Source organism: Panthera tigris, chromosome X (assembly GCF_018350195.1).
Source record: "Panthera tigris isolate Pti1 chromosome X, P.tigris_Pti1_mat1.1, whole genome shotgun sequence".
In the NCBI taxonomy this organism is placed as follows: Eukaryota; Metazoa; Chordata; class Mammalia; order Carnivora; family Felidae; genus Panthera; species Panthera tigris.
The window spans coordinates 88146187-88162075 of NC_056677.1; the positions used below are offsets into that span (position 1 = coordinate 88146187).

Here is a 15889-nt window from a genome sequence, read left to right on the forward strand (position 1 = left end):
CGACAACAAAGAGAGTAAGTAGGCTGAGGAGCCATTCCTTATTCAAAGGAGCCACTAAGTCAAGGAAATGGGGCAAAGTGAAAAGGAGGAGATCATAGAGACAGAGGGCTGAGGAAGAGAAACAAGAGAAGCTTTGGTGGCCATCAGGTTACATAACATAAAGATGCAAACAGGACAAAAAAATATGTACTGGGTGACATGACAGACTTAGGCAAGCAACATTCCAGGTTCATACCCTAGGTCCTGGCAAACCAGGGATTCCCTTTTCACCCTTTTCTCCAGCAGTTCCAAATCCCTAAAGGAAAAAAGAAACCACAAGTTATAACATCCATTTCTTCATAGGTCTCCTGGCTCCATCCAAAGCAGGGAAGTAACTTTAAATCAGTGCCACTGACCTACTGGGGAGGCTCACCATGATGAGTCTCTTGTCACTGCCTGAGAAACACATGGGTCCTGAATATAATTTGGACCACTGATTCAAGTTTCCCTCTTGGTTTTAGAAGTAATATCAAGTTCCCCTGAACACTAGTATTTATAGCATGTATTTATAGAAACATGGACTGACAGCATAGAAATGATTAAATATCTAACCTCATTGGTTTTACAGATGGTAATACTAACATTGAGAAGGGTTAAGCATATCATATGGGTTACAGAATCAATGAGATGGCCAGGTCTTCAAATTTCCATTCCAGGGCCCTTTCCATGAGAATAGGCTATCTTCCATCACCTAGGAACTCATTTCTTTGACCCACAGATGGAGAATTTTGCTAATTGTTGGGGGTCGATACTAGAGGGAAGAGCTTTTGCCCTCTGGAAACATGATGACTGTGTCATTCTCTTCAGTGGGAAGGATTATTTCTTTCTAGGTGTGGTCTAGAACCCTGCAGACCATAGCAGTACTCTAAAGGGCACTATGAGATGGTCTTCAATCCCTCTTGCCCTGCTCAAAGACTGTGAAGACTTTCAGTCATAGACCTGACTTGGGGACAAGCAGAAATCCAAAGAGCAGACTGAGTGAGAAAAGCTTCCTTCCCTCTGGGTCCAAGGCAAGCATATTCTGGGCCCTTGAGATACAGAAAAGTTCATTATTAAAGTGGATAGAGTCTTTCACGGCAAACCTCATCAAGGCCATTTTGTTGTTACTGTTTAAAATTGGACTTTCTGGAGCATAGATTTTGGCAAACAACATTCATGCCTATTGTAAGAGTAAAGGAAGCAGTGATTCTTTCTCAAATGTAAGCTTGTAAAAGATGGTAAATGTTGTGGCATGTCTCCTGTTGTCCTCTTGATGTGACCTGGCTCAGCTGGTTATGCAGGCTCTGCTCTAATCCCACTTAGAGTTTTTCCTTCCTCTTACATACTCAGAGAACTCCCATCGGTACTGAAATCTGGCTGAATAAACCTTAGCTTTGTAGGCCCAAGTTGTGTTTGTTTTGTTTTTTAATGTGTTTTTTTGTGTGTGTGTGTGTGTGTGTGTGTGTGTGTGTGTGTGTCTTTTTTATTGTGGGGTCGAGTGTGCATCTGTGAAGGGTCTAGTTCAAAGCAAGCTTTGGTTCCTTCTTGCCTTTCTTTTTTCTACGTCAATAGTTGTGTGTCAAATGGCTCAGACCTCATGCTGAATAGGATTTCTATTTGAAAGGCCTATGTGTCAAATGAACTCAAACTTACTTGAAATCTGTTCTGCATCTCAAATGGGAAACCAAGGCATGCTGCCACCTGGTGGAATCTGTCTATGGGTCTCTGAAGCCAAACATCATGCAGCTTTCCCTGGTCTGGCCATGGAAGCTATAGCAGCCCACACTGCCCCAGACTCTTACAGCACTGAGATGACTTAAATGTATGAAAGTTTGTAAGCAGGAGGTCTATATCACACTCACTTCCATCTCCTCCAAGACATGTTACTCTGCAGGCTGAACACATACAAGGTGGTTACATACACACTTGTTGAATTAAGAAGAATGACCCGGAGACCAAAACTGTGGCAAAAAGTGAAGCATGTCCTAGAACTGTCCAGGAACTGTCTCACATTCTCCACCTATCTTGCCTGTAGTTGGAAAGACAATGGGACTTTGTCCTCCTTCTTCAGAAAGCAGAAAGTGTATCAGGACTCTTGCTTTCTCAGAGAGCTTGTGCTACCATGTGAACAAAAATAAATACCCAAAAAGTTTAAAAAGGACAAAATCAAAGAAACTTACTTGTGTGTGTGTGTGTGTGTGTGTGTGTGTGTGTGTGTGTGGCGGGGGTGGTGGTGGTTAAAGCCAATAAAACATACATGACTTGGCAAGATATTGGGATGTAGGCTCAGCTTGTCTCCCAGTACAGGAGGTACCATACAGAGCCCTGCTGAACAAGCTGTTCTAGAAAGATGTCCTGGGCCCCAACCCTGTCATAGTCAGTCCTTGTCATAAGCTGTCCTGCATCCACTGCTCCCATACCTCTTCTTACCCATGTCCAGGAAAACCTCACTAGAGCACTGGCTTAGCTGTTCATTTTTGGTTCAAGGTTGTTAGTGGCTCTGCAAAAACTCAATATCAGTCACGTGGCCTGCAGTAAGGGGGGTTGATGTAGTCACTGAGGCAGGGGAGAGGAGGGCGGTGCAAGAAAAAGGCAAGCTTCAAACACTAGGCCAGATGCAGGGGGTGTCAGCCCCGAGGCCCAGTGAAGGCCACTTTGGCCACAGGCCCTCAGAGGCAGGCTCATCAGAGAGGCAGGCCACCGCATAGTCATCCTCCTCTCTAGCTTCTCCCCCCAAGACCAAGCAGGCTCCCCTCGGTCCCAGCCAAAGTGGTGGACATGGCTAGACCCACCTCCACAACCAGGGCAGCTTCTCTAACTGGGAAAGGCAGGGGGGAGGCTGAAGCACATAGTTGAGGGGGAGTGAGGCCGTGGGGGAGGGGTGGGGAATGATCTGTGGTAACATTTTGGAAGCCAAACTACAGAAATCCATTCTGCTCAGCACTGCAAGGGTCACTTGAGATTGGAAACATGAGGGGTCGGGAATGTCAAATGTCCTTCTAAACCCTGCGCAGGTCTCAGGGCTGCTATGGCTCTCAGGGCACCAGGGCCCAGGGCCCAGCTTAAGTCTGTCAAGCTGGGACCCCTCCTCCAAAGGACCTACCTGAAGGGCCTGGAAAGCCTGGTGCTCAGTTGAAGGAGCACCCCACGTGCACAATAGTTGCCTCAGATCTACTCAATAGGTTCCTCAGGATTTGACAGTTTCCTCTTTTCTTCCCCTCCACCCCCCGCTTATCTCTTCCATTCTGCCTTACCCTGTGTTTGCTGGTCCCCTGGACACAGGGCACACAGATATAAGATTCTCTCTGATGCTCTCCATGAGAGTACCTGTGCCCACAACTGCTGGGGACAACATGGCAAAATGTGTGAAGATGGGGCCGAGCCAGAAAATCAGGGATGTTTGATCCTGCCAGAGGGGACAAGACAAAAAAGGTGACACATACATTTGTCAGGTTGGCCATTTGTCAGCAGCTCTTGCAAAGATTTGGGTTTGGATGGAAAGGAAACAAATGCTTAAAGAAAACATTTTTGAATTCCCTAGAGATTTGCATCCTCAGTGCTGCCATGTTTCTCAGTGACTGTAGATAATTGAAAGCTGATGTGCAGGCTTTGGGTTTGAGAAGTGTGTTTCCTCTGGAAAGCCTAGAGCATCTCAAACATGTTACCATCTTTCTTCTTACAACCATTCTGTCAGAAGGCACATAAGGTGCCTGCGAATGTTCCCATTAGGCAGACAGAGATATTAGGAGAAGAAAGAATGATTTGCCCAGGGTCTTACATCAAATCCATGCCAAAGTGGGCTGAGAACTCTGGGTTCTTGACTTCCACTCTCTGAAAATATTCTGTGCCACATGAAGGGAGGTATTTTCCAGCTTGGATGTCTTTACAGTCAACTGGGGTTTCTATTTTGCAGTCTACACAGTGAAACCCCAGAAATGCTGAGATTGAAATGGTATTGCAGTTTATCACTGTGCATTCTTGTCAGTCAGTCTCCCTTTCTTTTACGGAACAAAAGGGAATGAGGTGAAACTGTAGTAGAGGAAGTCCTCTGAGGCACAACAGGAATGGGAGGGAATTGGAGGGAGGGAGCATGAGCCAGAGAACCCAATAACACCAGATATCATAAAATCCACCACCACCATGAGAAATACGAACTAGACTGTAGGGAGCAGTATGATAAAGGCAGTATGAATTGGCTAGCTTTTGAGAAACTTGGATTCCAGTCTTAACTCTGCTAATGACTTGCTGTGTGACTCTGGACATGCGTCTTCATCCATTCAAGCCATGGTTTCCTTTTCATTACAGGGAGATAAGCCCATCTCACCTTGCTTACCTCTTGGGGATGATGTGAGGTGATTAGAGTCTATGTACAATGCTCACAAAGGAAAGTACAAACCTTGTTTCCCAACCCACTTGCAAAGTATTTTGTATTTGTGCTATCCAATAGAAATATGTGAGCTACTGGGGCACCTGGGTGGCTCAGTCAGTTAACCGTCCAACTTTGGCTCAGGTCATGATCTCGCGGTCCGTGAGTTTGAGCCCCACGTCAGGCTCTGTGCTGACCGCTCAGGGCCTGGAGCCTGTTTCGGATTCTGTGTCTCCCTCTCTCTCTGCCCCTCCCCTGTTCATACTCTGTCTCTCTCTGTCTCAAAAATAAATAAACATTGAAAAAAAAATTTTAAATGTAAGTCAGAGCCTTCTGATGGCTTCCTATTACATTTAACACAAAAGCCACATTCAACCTACAAAGGGTCTGGCTCTTGCCTATCTCCCTGGTTCTTGCCTTTGCTGACTCTGTTCCACATACTCACTTTCTTGCTGTTCCTCACAAGCAGTAAAGTTTTGCCAACCTCAGGGTCTTGGCACTTACCAAAAACACTCTTGCTGATCTTCATGTGACTCACTTCTCCATAATGTTCACTTCCTCAGAAAGGCCCTTTGTGACCACTCTGCCCAAAGTAGCCCACTCCTTTCTCAATCCACATTCTATCACTTTACCCTTTTTTATTTTCTATGTATCACTTGCTACTATATGAACTTGTCCTTAATACATTTGTTTACTTGTTTAGTGTCTGTATCCTCCTTCACTCCCCCATTAGAATGTACTCTCCTCAAGGACAAGGACTTTTACTTATTTGACTGTTATTTACTGTTGTCTAGCAGAATGCCTGGAACATAGGGCCTCTCAAAAGGTATAAGTTGAGTGAAAGACTCTAAGGTACAAGGCAGATAGTGGAGTGAAGATAGGGCTACTAAGATTAACTACCATTTACTGAACAATTGATATATGCCAGGCAGGTACTAAGTCCTTTTCTCACATAATCCTTATAACCACACCATTATCATCCCCCCCCCCTGTTTTTTGAGGGAAACTGGAACTCAGATAAGTTAAGAAAATTGTCCAAGTTCACAAAGGTAGAAATTAGTGAGACCATAAGTCAAGCCTAGGTCTGTTTTAATTCTAGAGCTTAGGCTAATAACCGCTAAGATCTATGGCTTCATGAAGAACCATGCTAATGTCTCCATAGTTTTGAGAAACAAGAATACTTCCTTAAATGCCTTCTAATAATGAAGATGATAGAATTGTCTACAATAACCACAGGAAGAGGTCTTCCTGTTAGCCTTCTATTGCTATAGTTCTTGTCCAATCAGGTCCTTAAATGCATGTTGACCAAACAGGGAGACTTACCGGGAGACCTGGAGGGCCACTTATTCCTGGTAAACCTGGAAGCCCTGGTTCACCCTGAAAAATCAACCAAAGATTAGTGAGTAACAGCAGGAAACAGTGAACGCAAAGGACATGGTTCCCTTGAGCTGCATGGGCTGAGCAGTGGGGAACCAATGGGGTATCAGGTGGTGTAAATTCCCCAGGATTCCTAACTAATAACTGCGGCAGGATATCAGCTTAGGGAGCCCTTGTGGTGTGGGAAGGACCAAGGCCTACGGCAGGGAATGGAAACTGTCTAAAACAGAATCTCAAATGTTGAGGCTAATTGGGAGACAGAAGACAGTCATCTGTGATCTTCCTAGTGGAAGAGCTGTTCAGTGTGATTTCCTGTTACAAATTATAGGTTGCAAAGAAATCAATGGTTTGGAGAAAAAAGTAACAACTACAGTTTGGATAGGGACCCATAACACTCTAATATGTCTTTCCCTGATGTGCTAGTTTACTTATTTGTGCCATGAAAGGGCTCCCTAAGGTTTGGGAATGATCAAGGAGGCAGGTGATCTTTCATATATTCCCAAAGTGTTCCCAAATTAATTATTACTTTCTGTAAACCTGAAGAGGGCCTGGAGCTGTTGCTTTCTCAAAGACAAAATTAAAGACATGGAAGTAAGCACCTTCCCCTCACTGGGCCCCTTGACCACAGGAACAGAGTCACAAAACTTAAGGGAACCCCAGGAAGGAAGGAAGGAAGGAAATGCAGGTTACTGAAAGATACCTGCATACCTTAACAGCATATAGGCATTCAAATACACACCCACTCACATCGAAATAGAGATTATAACATATCTCAGCTAAACAGGTCTAACAGCTTTAGCCTTGGTAGTTCAGATCAGGTGAATTAAGGCATCTACTGCCTCTTGGTGACAGTATATTCTATTTGTAAGGTCAGGTTTTGAGGGCAAATAACTTCTTTAAAAAGATAACTTAAAAGCAACCATTTATACCCTATGTGTTCTGTCATAGTGCTTTGGGGACAACATAAGTATTGAGAGGGTTGGGAGTTAGGACAAAAAAACCCAATTATTTAATGTTTGTTTTAAGTTATTCAGCATCTTGATAATTGAATTTGAAAAAGCGAAACATAGAAAATAGGACTTAAATAAATACTCAGGAGCCCAGGCCCACTCATAGCCACACACCAACACACAGACATTTTACAGAGCTTTTTGTAAGGGACAAAACAAAGAAGGCTTTACCCTCACTTCCAAACAAAAAAGCATTACCCAGAATATCTTTCCAATATAGTCTCGTTACTAGAGTTGAACTTTGGTATTAATAGGAAAAGGATTATTAACATTTCCTGGGCTTAAATATTCACTACCTTGGATCCTTTCTTCCCTTTGGGAAATCCCATAAATTCCAGTTCTCCAGTAGATGGTGGGGGTCCCGCAGGGCCTGGGAGGCCAACATCCCCCTGTAAGATCAAAGGGGATGTTAAGCAAAGCAGAAACCACACAAACCACTTCAGAGGCTAGGTTTGTCCTCTGGATGTAATTCACAAACTCTCCATTACTTTGGCCTCTTTACCCTCAGCCTTGCATCAGTGAGGCAACAAAACTATCAGTGCCAAGGGGTGGGAAGAAGTATAAGCCTGAACAAATGCATTTTGTACCAGCACTGCAGAGGGAAGAAGCAAGATGAATGAAAGGAAACCACAAGTTCATGGTTGCCATGGTCATGCATCAAAGGGTGTTTAGAAGAGAGCAAGAAAGGGTTTTGAGCAAGGTGAATGGCCACCTCTCGGCAATGGTGATTGGACTATAACTGGTCTAGTCCTTGCCAACAGCACAAGCAGAGGCAGTCTGTGTTGGAACACTGGAGGCTGGATTTGCTCCTTGAAGGCAGTGCAATCTACAAGAGGCAGCCATGAAGGGTGGAGAGGACAAGCTCCCAGTCTCCCTTGAGGCTCCCAAATCACTGTCCAGTTTGTGCAGAAGGAAACAGGAGAATAAGGGAAGGGGGATAGAAGAGAGTGGTGAAAGAGAGGTTAAGGAGGAGAGACAGAGGGGATAGAAAGGCAGACAGGAGGAGAAGGAAGAGGAAGAGGAAGGATGGAGGGAAGAGGGGAAGCAAAGGAAAGGAAAGAGAAGGTGAGACAATATACAAAATACTAGGGAAATACCCAGGTGGAAGGAAGATGGAATCTATTTCAAGAGAGTATGTTTGTAAGATATACACACTTCACAAGTAGGAAGCAGGAAGACTACAATATTTTGAAGGAAAAAGACCACAGGAACCTATGTGTGTCATGTGCACATGCAGCCCTCCACAGATCCCACCAGAGGATCCACGTGGAGTGGGAAATGCTCATTTCCCAAGGCAAAGGTCCAAATCCCCTTAAAACACAAGCAGGCACATGTGTGCAGCCAGAGATGTTTCTTGGAGCATATGGAATGCACATTGTATTTTCCAAAATCTATTTACCTTGACTCCTTTCTCTCCTTGGAAACCTAACCCCATATTCCCCTGGGGCACAGGGTTGCAGGGAGGAAAAACAAAATCAATTACTAAACAAGCTCTAGGAACTTAAATTGGAATGCATTCTTTTTTACCAGAAAGTGTGTTTAACCAAACCAGAATATCTCTGGGGAAACTAGAGTACTTAGTGGTAGGAGGCCAAATGCCCCAAGACAAAGTATACTTACATCAGGACCAGGGAAACCGGGAGGGCCTGGAGGACCCTATATTAAAAAATGGAAGGAAAGAGCACTTGTTAGTTTCAGGCAAAAAGAGTGTGAGCATGTTGAGAGTCACTAGAGATGAGGCCCCCACAGTATATTCTTTTTTTTTATGTTTATTTATATTAGAGAGAGAGAAAGAGAATGTGCAACCAGGGGTGGTGCAGACAGAGGTGGAAACAGAATTTGAAGGAGGGTCCGGGCTCTAAGCTGTCAGCACAGAGCCTAGTGCAGGGCTTGAACTCACAAGCTGCGAGATCATGGCCTGAGCCGAAGTTGGAGGCTTAACCGACTGAGCCACCCAGGTGCCCCTGCTCCACACAGTATATTCTGGCTTTAGTGTAGCAGATTCTAGCTCCTTCTCCCATGGTTCTTTTGTTTTTTAATCTCCTTTGAAATCTCCCAAATTGGCCTGATAATCACATTTATGCTAAGGTGGTAAAGACTCATGCATCATTCTTCCCAAATGGCCAGAAATTTAAAAATAATGGCTTTTGGTGAAGCTAAACCAAAGTAATCAGTGGTGAGATTTCATGCACCGGGGAGAAAGAACAATCTGGGGATGGGCCTTTCCCAGAACCACATGGATAACTGGCTATATGCTTTTTCTATACCAGTGAGGGCAAACAGGTTTGGTATCAGAAAGACAGGTAAGTAGGTAGCACTGTCCAAGCTGCAGTGTGGAGAAGGATTTTGAAGCTTCTTTTGTGACCAGGGTGAGTGATGGTGGTGATCATGTGATTAATTGGCAAGGTCTGTCATGAGTGAGGGGAGTGGAAACGGGCAACAGATGTGCCAGTTACGCCCCTGGGCCGTACTTCAGGTTCAGCTAGAGTAGGAGGCTTTGGAAGCACACAGTGGATAGGCAGAAAGACCCTGATAGAGACAACAAATAGCTCCTTACAGAAGCATGCTTCACATTAATCCTCCAAGAATGGAAGGAGGAGGAGAGCCTATATAGGCTGGAGAATTTCCACTAGGAGAGCCTATATAGGCTTCTATTTAATCCATGGCCTTGGCGGGGAAGCATCCCTGTGAATACTGTGATCACATGGGTAGATTTAGGTTGGTCTTACTTGCAATCCTGGTGGTCCCATGGGTCCTACAGCTCCTGGAGATCCGGGTGCTCCTTGTGGGCCCTGAAGACACAAGTTTTTACCCCAAGGTCAAAAAGAGGACAGTTTCTCGAGAAAATTGGAAATATGTGTCCACAAGAATTGCACAAGAATGTTCACGGGAACTTTATTCATAGTAAAAAAAAAATTGGAAATGTCCCAGGTGTCCATTGATACAAGGACTGATAAATAACTGTGATGCATCTATACAGTGGAATAAATATTCACCATAAAAAGCAATAACCTACTGATATATGATACAATGTGGATAAATATCAAAAACATTGTGCTAAGTGAAAGAAGCCCAGACTCCCAAAGCCTATATATTATATCATTCCCTTTATATAAAGTTCTAGAATGGGAAAAACTGAACTATGATGGAGAGAAATCAAAACAGTGGTTTCCTTTGGGTGGAGGCAGGAATTGACTGGGAAGGAGCAGAAGGAAACTTTCTGAGGTGATGACAATGTTTTATACCTTAAGATGGCTTTGGGTTACATAGGAGTATATATTTGTCAGAACTCAGCAAGTATACATTTAAGATTTGTGTATTTCATTGTATGTAACTTTTACATAAAAAGAAAAGATGCAAACACATTTTGAAGCCTAGGTAATGATAGGCATGCTGTAGCATTTAGGGGTAAGAGTACTATTGTCTGCAATTTACTTTGAAATGCATCGACAATAAGATGGATTGATGGATGGATAAGGATGGATAGATGGATTGACGTGGGATAAAGCAAGTATAGTAAAATATTAATGGTATGGGTGTTCACTGCAAAATTCATTCAGCTTTGCTCAATATTTGACAATTTTTATATTAAAGTGATGTAAAAAAAACTTAGAAAGAACATGAAAACAGTTATGTTAATATAAAATAAAGTAGACTTCGGGACAAAGAATATTACCAGAGGTAAAGAGGGGGCATTTTGCAATGGTAAACTAGGTCAACGGATCAAGAACACATAATAATCTTAGATGTATATGCATCTAATAGCACAGCTTCAAAAGGCATGTAGCAAAATCTGACAGAACTGCATGGAGAAATAAACAAATCTGCAAAGAGCTGGAGGATTTTAACATCCCTTCCTCAGTAATAAACAGAACTAGACCAAACCAAACCAAACAAACAAACAAACAAACAAACAAAAAAATCCAATAAGGACCCAGTAGATTGAAATAGCGTTGTCAGCTACCTTGACCTAATGGACATTTTTTAGATTGCTAAACCCCAAAACAGCTTGAACACATACTCTAAGTGCATATGGCACATTCACCAAGATTGTTTCATATGCTGAGCCATGAAACAAATGTCAACAGATTTAAAAGTATTGATATCATATGAAGTGTTCACTCTAAGTGCAATGACACCAAACTAGAAATCAGCCATGTAAAGATAGCTGGGAAGTTGCCAAATACTGAGAAATTAAACAACGCACATTTCCGTGGGTCAAAGAAAAAAACAGAAGAGAAACAAGAAAATACGTGGAACTGAATTGATAACAACAATATTACAAGCCAGACAACAAAATCTGAAGAGAAAGATGGCATGGGGCAAAGTATGGCTCAATTAAAGCTGGGGATGGTAATAAGGTGATATGTAAGGGATGGAGGGGCTAAGTGAAGTCAAGAGAAAGTAGGGGTTCAGAGGTTCCCCAGGAAATAGAACATCGCCTCGACAAAATTAATAATCTGTGGTCTCCTTACTGACCACAAATCTCTTATTCAGCCACCAAACCATCCTCCCCAAATCTAAGTGGATGTATTTATCATGCCTGTGTATGTAAGCGAACACTTTACCTTTGTGGGCAGAGAAATGAATTCCTAAGAAGACCTATGCAGCTACCACAGTGGATGTGATTGTACAAATGTAGTTAACACACCATCTAAGCCAGTGCTGTTTGGCACTAGGGGATCTGTGTGTGCTTGATCTTTACTTCACCTCTGTTTTGCATGTGTGCTTGCACTGCATTTCGTTTCCTGCCTACCTACCTCTTCTCACACTGCTCTCTCTGTTTACGAAGCTTCCTCCCATTGCCAGCCAGCCTAAACATTACCCACACTTCTATGAGGCTACCTTCTTTGTCTTAGATATGAAGATATGAAGTCTCCCATGATGTATCTTTAGGTGGACAGCATCTCTTTCTCAAAGCTGTTGTGGAATTCTTATGCCCCAGTCCTACTAGTTTTTCACATTTGGGTGTGTGGGGGGTGGGGTGGGTTGGGCATGGGCAAAGATCATGTCTACACTGTCTCAGGGATCACTCCTAGCACTTTGCTGCTAGTGGGAGCTCAATACCTGTTCTCGAATGAAAAGAAGAAAGGAAGGAACCCTCATATAGGAAAGAAGGAAGAAAGATGTGGCTTTTCTTAAGCCACTTCAGAGGAAAGCAATGACAATGTGGCAATTCAAGGAAGTAGAAAGCTCTTATTAATACAACTCATGGCTCCTCATGGACTCCCTATTTTATTAAAAGTCCCTGAAAGGAATTTCTATATGGAATAGCTTCTAAATTTTTTAAAATGTTTATTTAGTTTGGAGAGAGAGAGAGAGAGCATGAGTAGGGTGGGGGGACAGAGAGAAAGGGAGACACAGAATCTGAAGCAGCCTCCAGGCTCTAGGCTGTCAGCATGGAGCCTGATGCGGGGCTCAAACTCGTGAACCCCAAGAACATGACCTGAGCCGAAGTCAGATGCTTAACTGACTGAGCCACCCAGGCACCCCTATATGGAATAGCTTCTAAAGAAGAGTGTTCTATTTGTTTTGTTTTACCCACAACAATTGGCACACACAGAAAACAGTAAACAGTTGCTGAATGAAAGGCAAATTCTTTCCTAATACATCTCAGGGAGTTTGCAGGTCCCTGGCCTAAAGGGTTGAAAGCTTGCCTGTCATGTTAACTTGAGGGGGATGGTCTACTCTCTCAGAATGTTCTCACCTGGAAAATGTCAACAGTGTGATCCGCTCTACCTCAACTGTCTGGATTTTCCTTGAGAATGTCTCCAAAGACCTTTGAATACCATAAAGAATGCAAAGGGACCAGCAGTAGCTATTGACTCAACATTGAGAGCTCCACACATATATAATAACTTACAGTGATTCCGTCCAGTCCAGGCAGTCCAGGCTCCCCCTGAAAAACAGACAAAGGCAGGACACTGAAGAGATCCATTAAAGCTGTGGTATTATTTCATAGATACTAACCCACACTTCATGGGCAGAAACACAACACTGCTGATGCTTGGGCCTCCTCTGTCAAGGTCTTGTGTTTTAAATAATGCATGAATTGGGCATATTCAGCCACTTACTTTTTTTTTCCTAAGAAAAATCCAGACTCTAGATTTGTCTAGAAGACAAATATTATAGCCTTGGTTGAACAGGGTTTAATATTTTACTTGGATTAATTAATTTTCACCTTTGCTAGGAACTTATCAATTAGAAACGGCTTCTGTGGGCTGGTGATTTTCCTGCTCTTTCTGGAAGAAAGCAAAACTACCTTCCTGTGTGCCTTCATCTCCAGAGAATCTGTGCCCATATGTATACAATGCAAATCAGACATTTCAAGGGAGAATCAACAGAGCATACAGTCTCTGATTACATTTTAATTACTTTGAAGCATCTTAAGTCACTGTATGAATCTGTAATATAACCATCTTGTGGAAATTGCTGTATTCCACTGGGTCCAGGGTCTCTTTGATTTTTGGCAAAACCATTTAATCAGTGCTTGCTATGACAATGGCCATATTTTGACACCTGCTAGTCTTACCCCATTTGGCGTACAGTCAAAAATCAGCTCTCTGCAACACAGAAAGAGCACTGCCTGGGTTTTAGCTCTTCGGTAAACTAGCTATGTGAGTCTGAGGAAGTCACACAGCCTCAGTGTACCTCAGTTTTTCTATCTGTAAAATGATCAACATGAATCCAACAATCATGAGGTCCTTTACAAGTCTACCATTCTATCTTCTGCTGTGGAACCTAAACCAAGAGCCCAAACCCTGTGCCTTCTCCAGTTCTCGGCCACCCACCCCAATCACTGCCTTCCAAAATGATGTCTAATGTTCCTGGTTCTGTGCATGGATGGAAGACAGGAAGGTGCCATCCTCAGCTGAATGAACATGTGTGCATCTTCCCTTCATATGTTGGGCACATAGATACCCATCTGCTACCAGGGAAATGATGAGCTCACCTCCTACTCTGCAAGGGAATAGGGTCAATCATTTGGCACCAGAGTTTACTGAGGGGCCCACAGGATACCAGGTAGCATACATCAAGAGTACAGTCACAAGAATACAGAAGGTTCTTGTCAATTCTAGGAAGAGACGAAAATTTTCCAGCCAGCTGAAGAGTTGATGGGCAATTTTTGCAGACAGCCAGGGGCCCAGCTAGGGCAATGGGTTGGTGTGCAGGTACAGAAAAGGGCGGGGCCAGGATCCTGGGCTGGTGGGCATGCTGAGATGGGCAGAGATATGCATGGCTTCATACCAAGGCATGCAGACATCAAGGATTGTAGAGTAGACAAAAAGTATCTGTCTCCAGGAAATGTCTTGGCTTGTCAAAGAAAATGATACCCATGCAAACCGTTTGTTTGCTGATCTATCTCCTATTTTTGGTCTAGATCTTACAAAGCAAATCTCTTTGACGGTATGGTTGCAAACATTTCTGTCAGTGTTTCCACCACAAAAAGCTCCGGATCCCTTTTAAATCTAGCTTGGTCTGCTCCTTAAATAGAGACACAGATGCTAGTTCTGGAAATGTTTTTATTGGAGGTGGGGCCCAATCCCAGGAAGCTCAGCTTATAGCCAGCCTAGTTAGCTGTCTGCCTTAGAGGCTCTTACCTTTATTCCTTTGAAACTACCTTGGGCAAGGACAGGTTCACCTTTAGAGCCTTTCTGGCCAGGAAGCCCCTGAGTAAAATAAGAAAAACTTGTGAGGAAATGCACACAAACACACACAGCTTTGTTAACGATATGACCTGATCACCTAGGGGATGCAACGGCAACAGTGTAAAATTATGTCGTTTATTCTATGGCTGTGCTAAGGAACAAAAAGTGCATCCCCCAAACAGGTGTTGTGTCTCAAAGCTGTATACCTGCTTCCCCAAATCCTGAGTCCAAAGTCTATAAAGGGATTAGAAAGTAAGACACTTTGACTCTATTCAGAACACTGATCTGAAAGTCCACATATAATGCGCATGTCATTCATAAGCTTATAGCTCATCTGCTCCACCCCTCACAGATATGTCTCTGACAGGGCCTTTGTCTAGGACAGGGGTTGAAGAACTTCTGTAAAGAGCCAAAGAGTAAGTAATTTGGACTGTGTGGGCTGTATCTGGGCTCTGCCTTATATGCTTCTTCTCTTTTTTCTGCACACACTTTTAAAACTGTAAAACCAAGCCACAGGCCAAGGGTCACATGGGCCAGTTTGCAGCCCTCTGGTTTAAGAAATATCTACAAAATCATCTCTATCCTGTGCTTCTACCATAAGACCTCAGCTTCAACACCCATCTAAGAGTCTGGTGTGCCTCACTATTAACATGGAAAACAGTTCAAAGTATACCCAACTTGTCTGTCAACCAGGCTTTTTACAGTCTCACTGGCAGATGCTGGCTAATGTCTGCTAAATGTTGCCCTCCTGGGGAAAATCAATATCCCTATAGCTAAGGGGAAGTCATGGGATTTCCCAGTTAGTATTGGGAGTAGGACTAAGCTCTGGGGACTGAAGAATTGCCTGAATTATGGATCCCTTGAGCTCAAGGATCATAGGTATGTTAGAAAAACAAATGGTCTCAGAAAAACAAACCAGCTTCCTTCCTAACATTTCCTGTTCCCTTTATTCTTATGGAAACTACTTTTATCAAAGAAACTTGAAAGAATAGCCACTGGAGTTTCAGCATGGTTATTAATGTCCAGCTTAGTAAAATATAAGCCCAAATCCTATTTAGGCTTAAGGGGAAGCTTAGGGACAGGATTAGGTTTTAACCTTGTCCTTTTGGCTGTCAGGGGATGTTTATTATCTAAATATTTCTTTTCTCCCTCTTGGGGGCAGCATTTACTTACTTTGCTGGATTTCCATTCTCTTAACATAGATGTGATTTGTTCTCTTCTGTTGCCATGGCAGTGTTTGGAGGCCTTTGTGACTCAAACAGCTGGTACTATGTTGGTAATACATCTTTCTCCATTCCCCACCCGCACTGCATATTGGTTTGGTCTTTAGATGTCAAGGTCCTTTATGCCAATCTGAGGCTTGTGCTTTGTTATCTCACTTTCTTACATGTATACCCACACCAACAACTTGGTCACTGAAGGCAATGGTGCTGCTTTTCCAATAAAATGCTAGTTACACAAAGCTTCAA

The 15889-nt window shown here is 43.2% G+C and overlaps 1 protein-coding gene across 1 annotated transcript in view; it reads right to left on the minus strand.

Moving 5' to 3' along the window:
* COL4A6 (collagen type IV alpha 6 chain) overlaps positions 1-15889 on the minus strand; it is a 288857-nt gene that overhangs the window by 40382 nt on the left and 232586 nt on the right. The window contains exons 7-14 of the mRNA XM_042974020.1: positions 14373-14441; positions 12635-12670; positions 9501-9563; positions 8392-8427; positions 8171-8212; positions 7068-7160; positions 5708-5761; positions 236-295 (exon numbers count right to left, since the gene is read on the minus strand). Coding sequence (XP_042829954.1) covers positions 236-295; positions 5708-5761; positions 7068-7160; positions 8171-8212; positions 8392-8427; positions 9501-9563; positions 12635-12670; positions 14373-14441 — 453 coding nt within the window. The remainder of the gene's footprint in view (positions 1-235; positions 296-5707; positions 5762-7067; positions 7161-8170; positions 8213-8391; positions 8428-9500; positions 9564-12634; positions 12671-14372; positions 14442-15889) is intronic.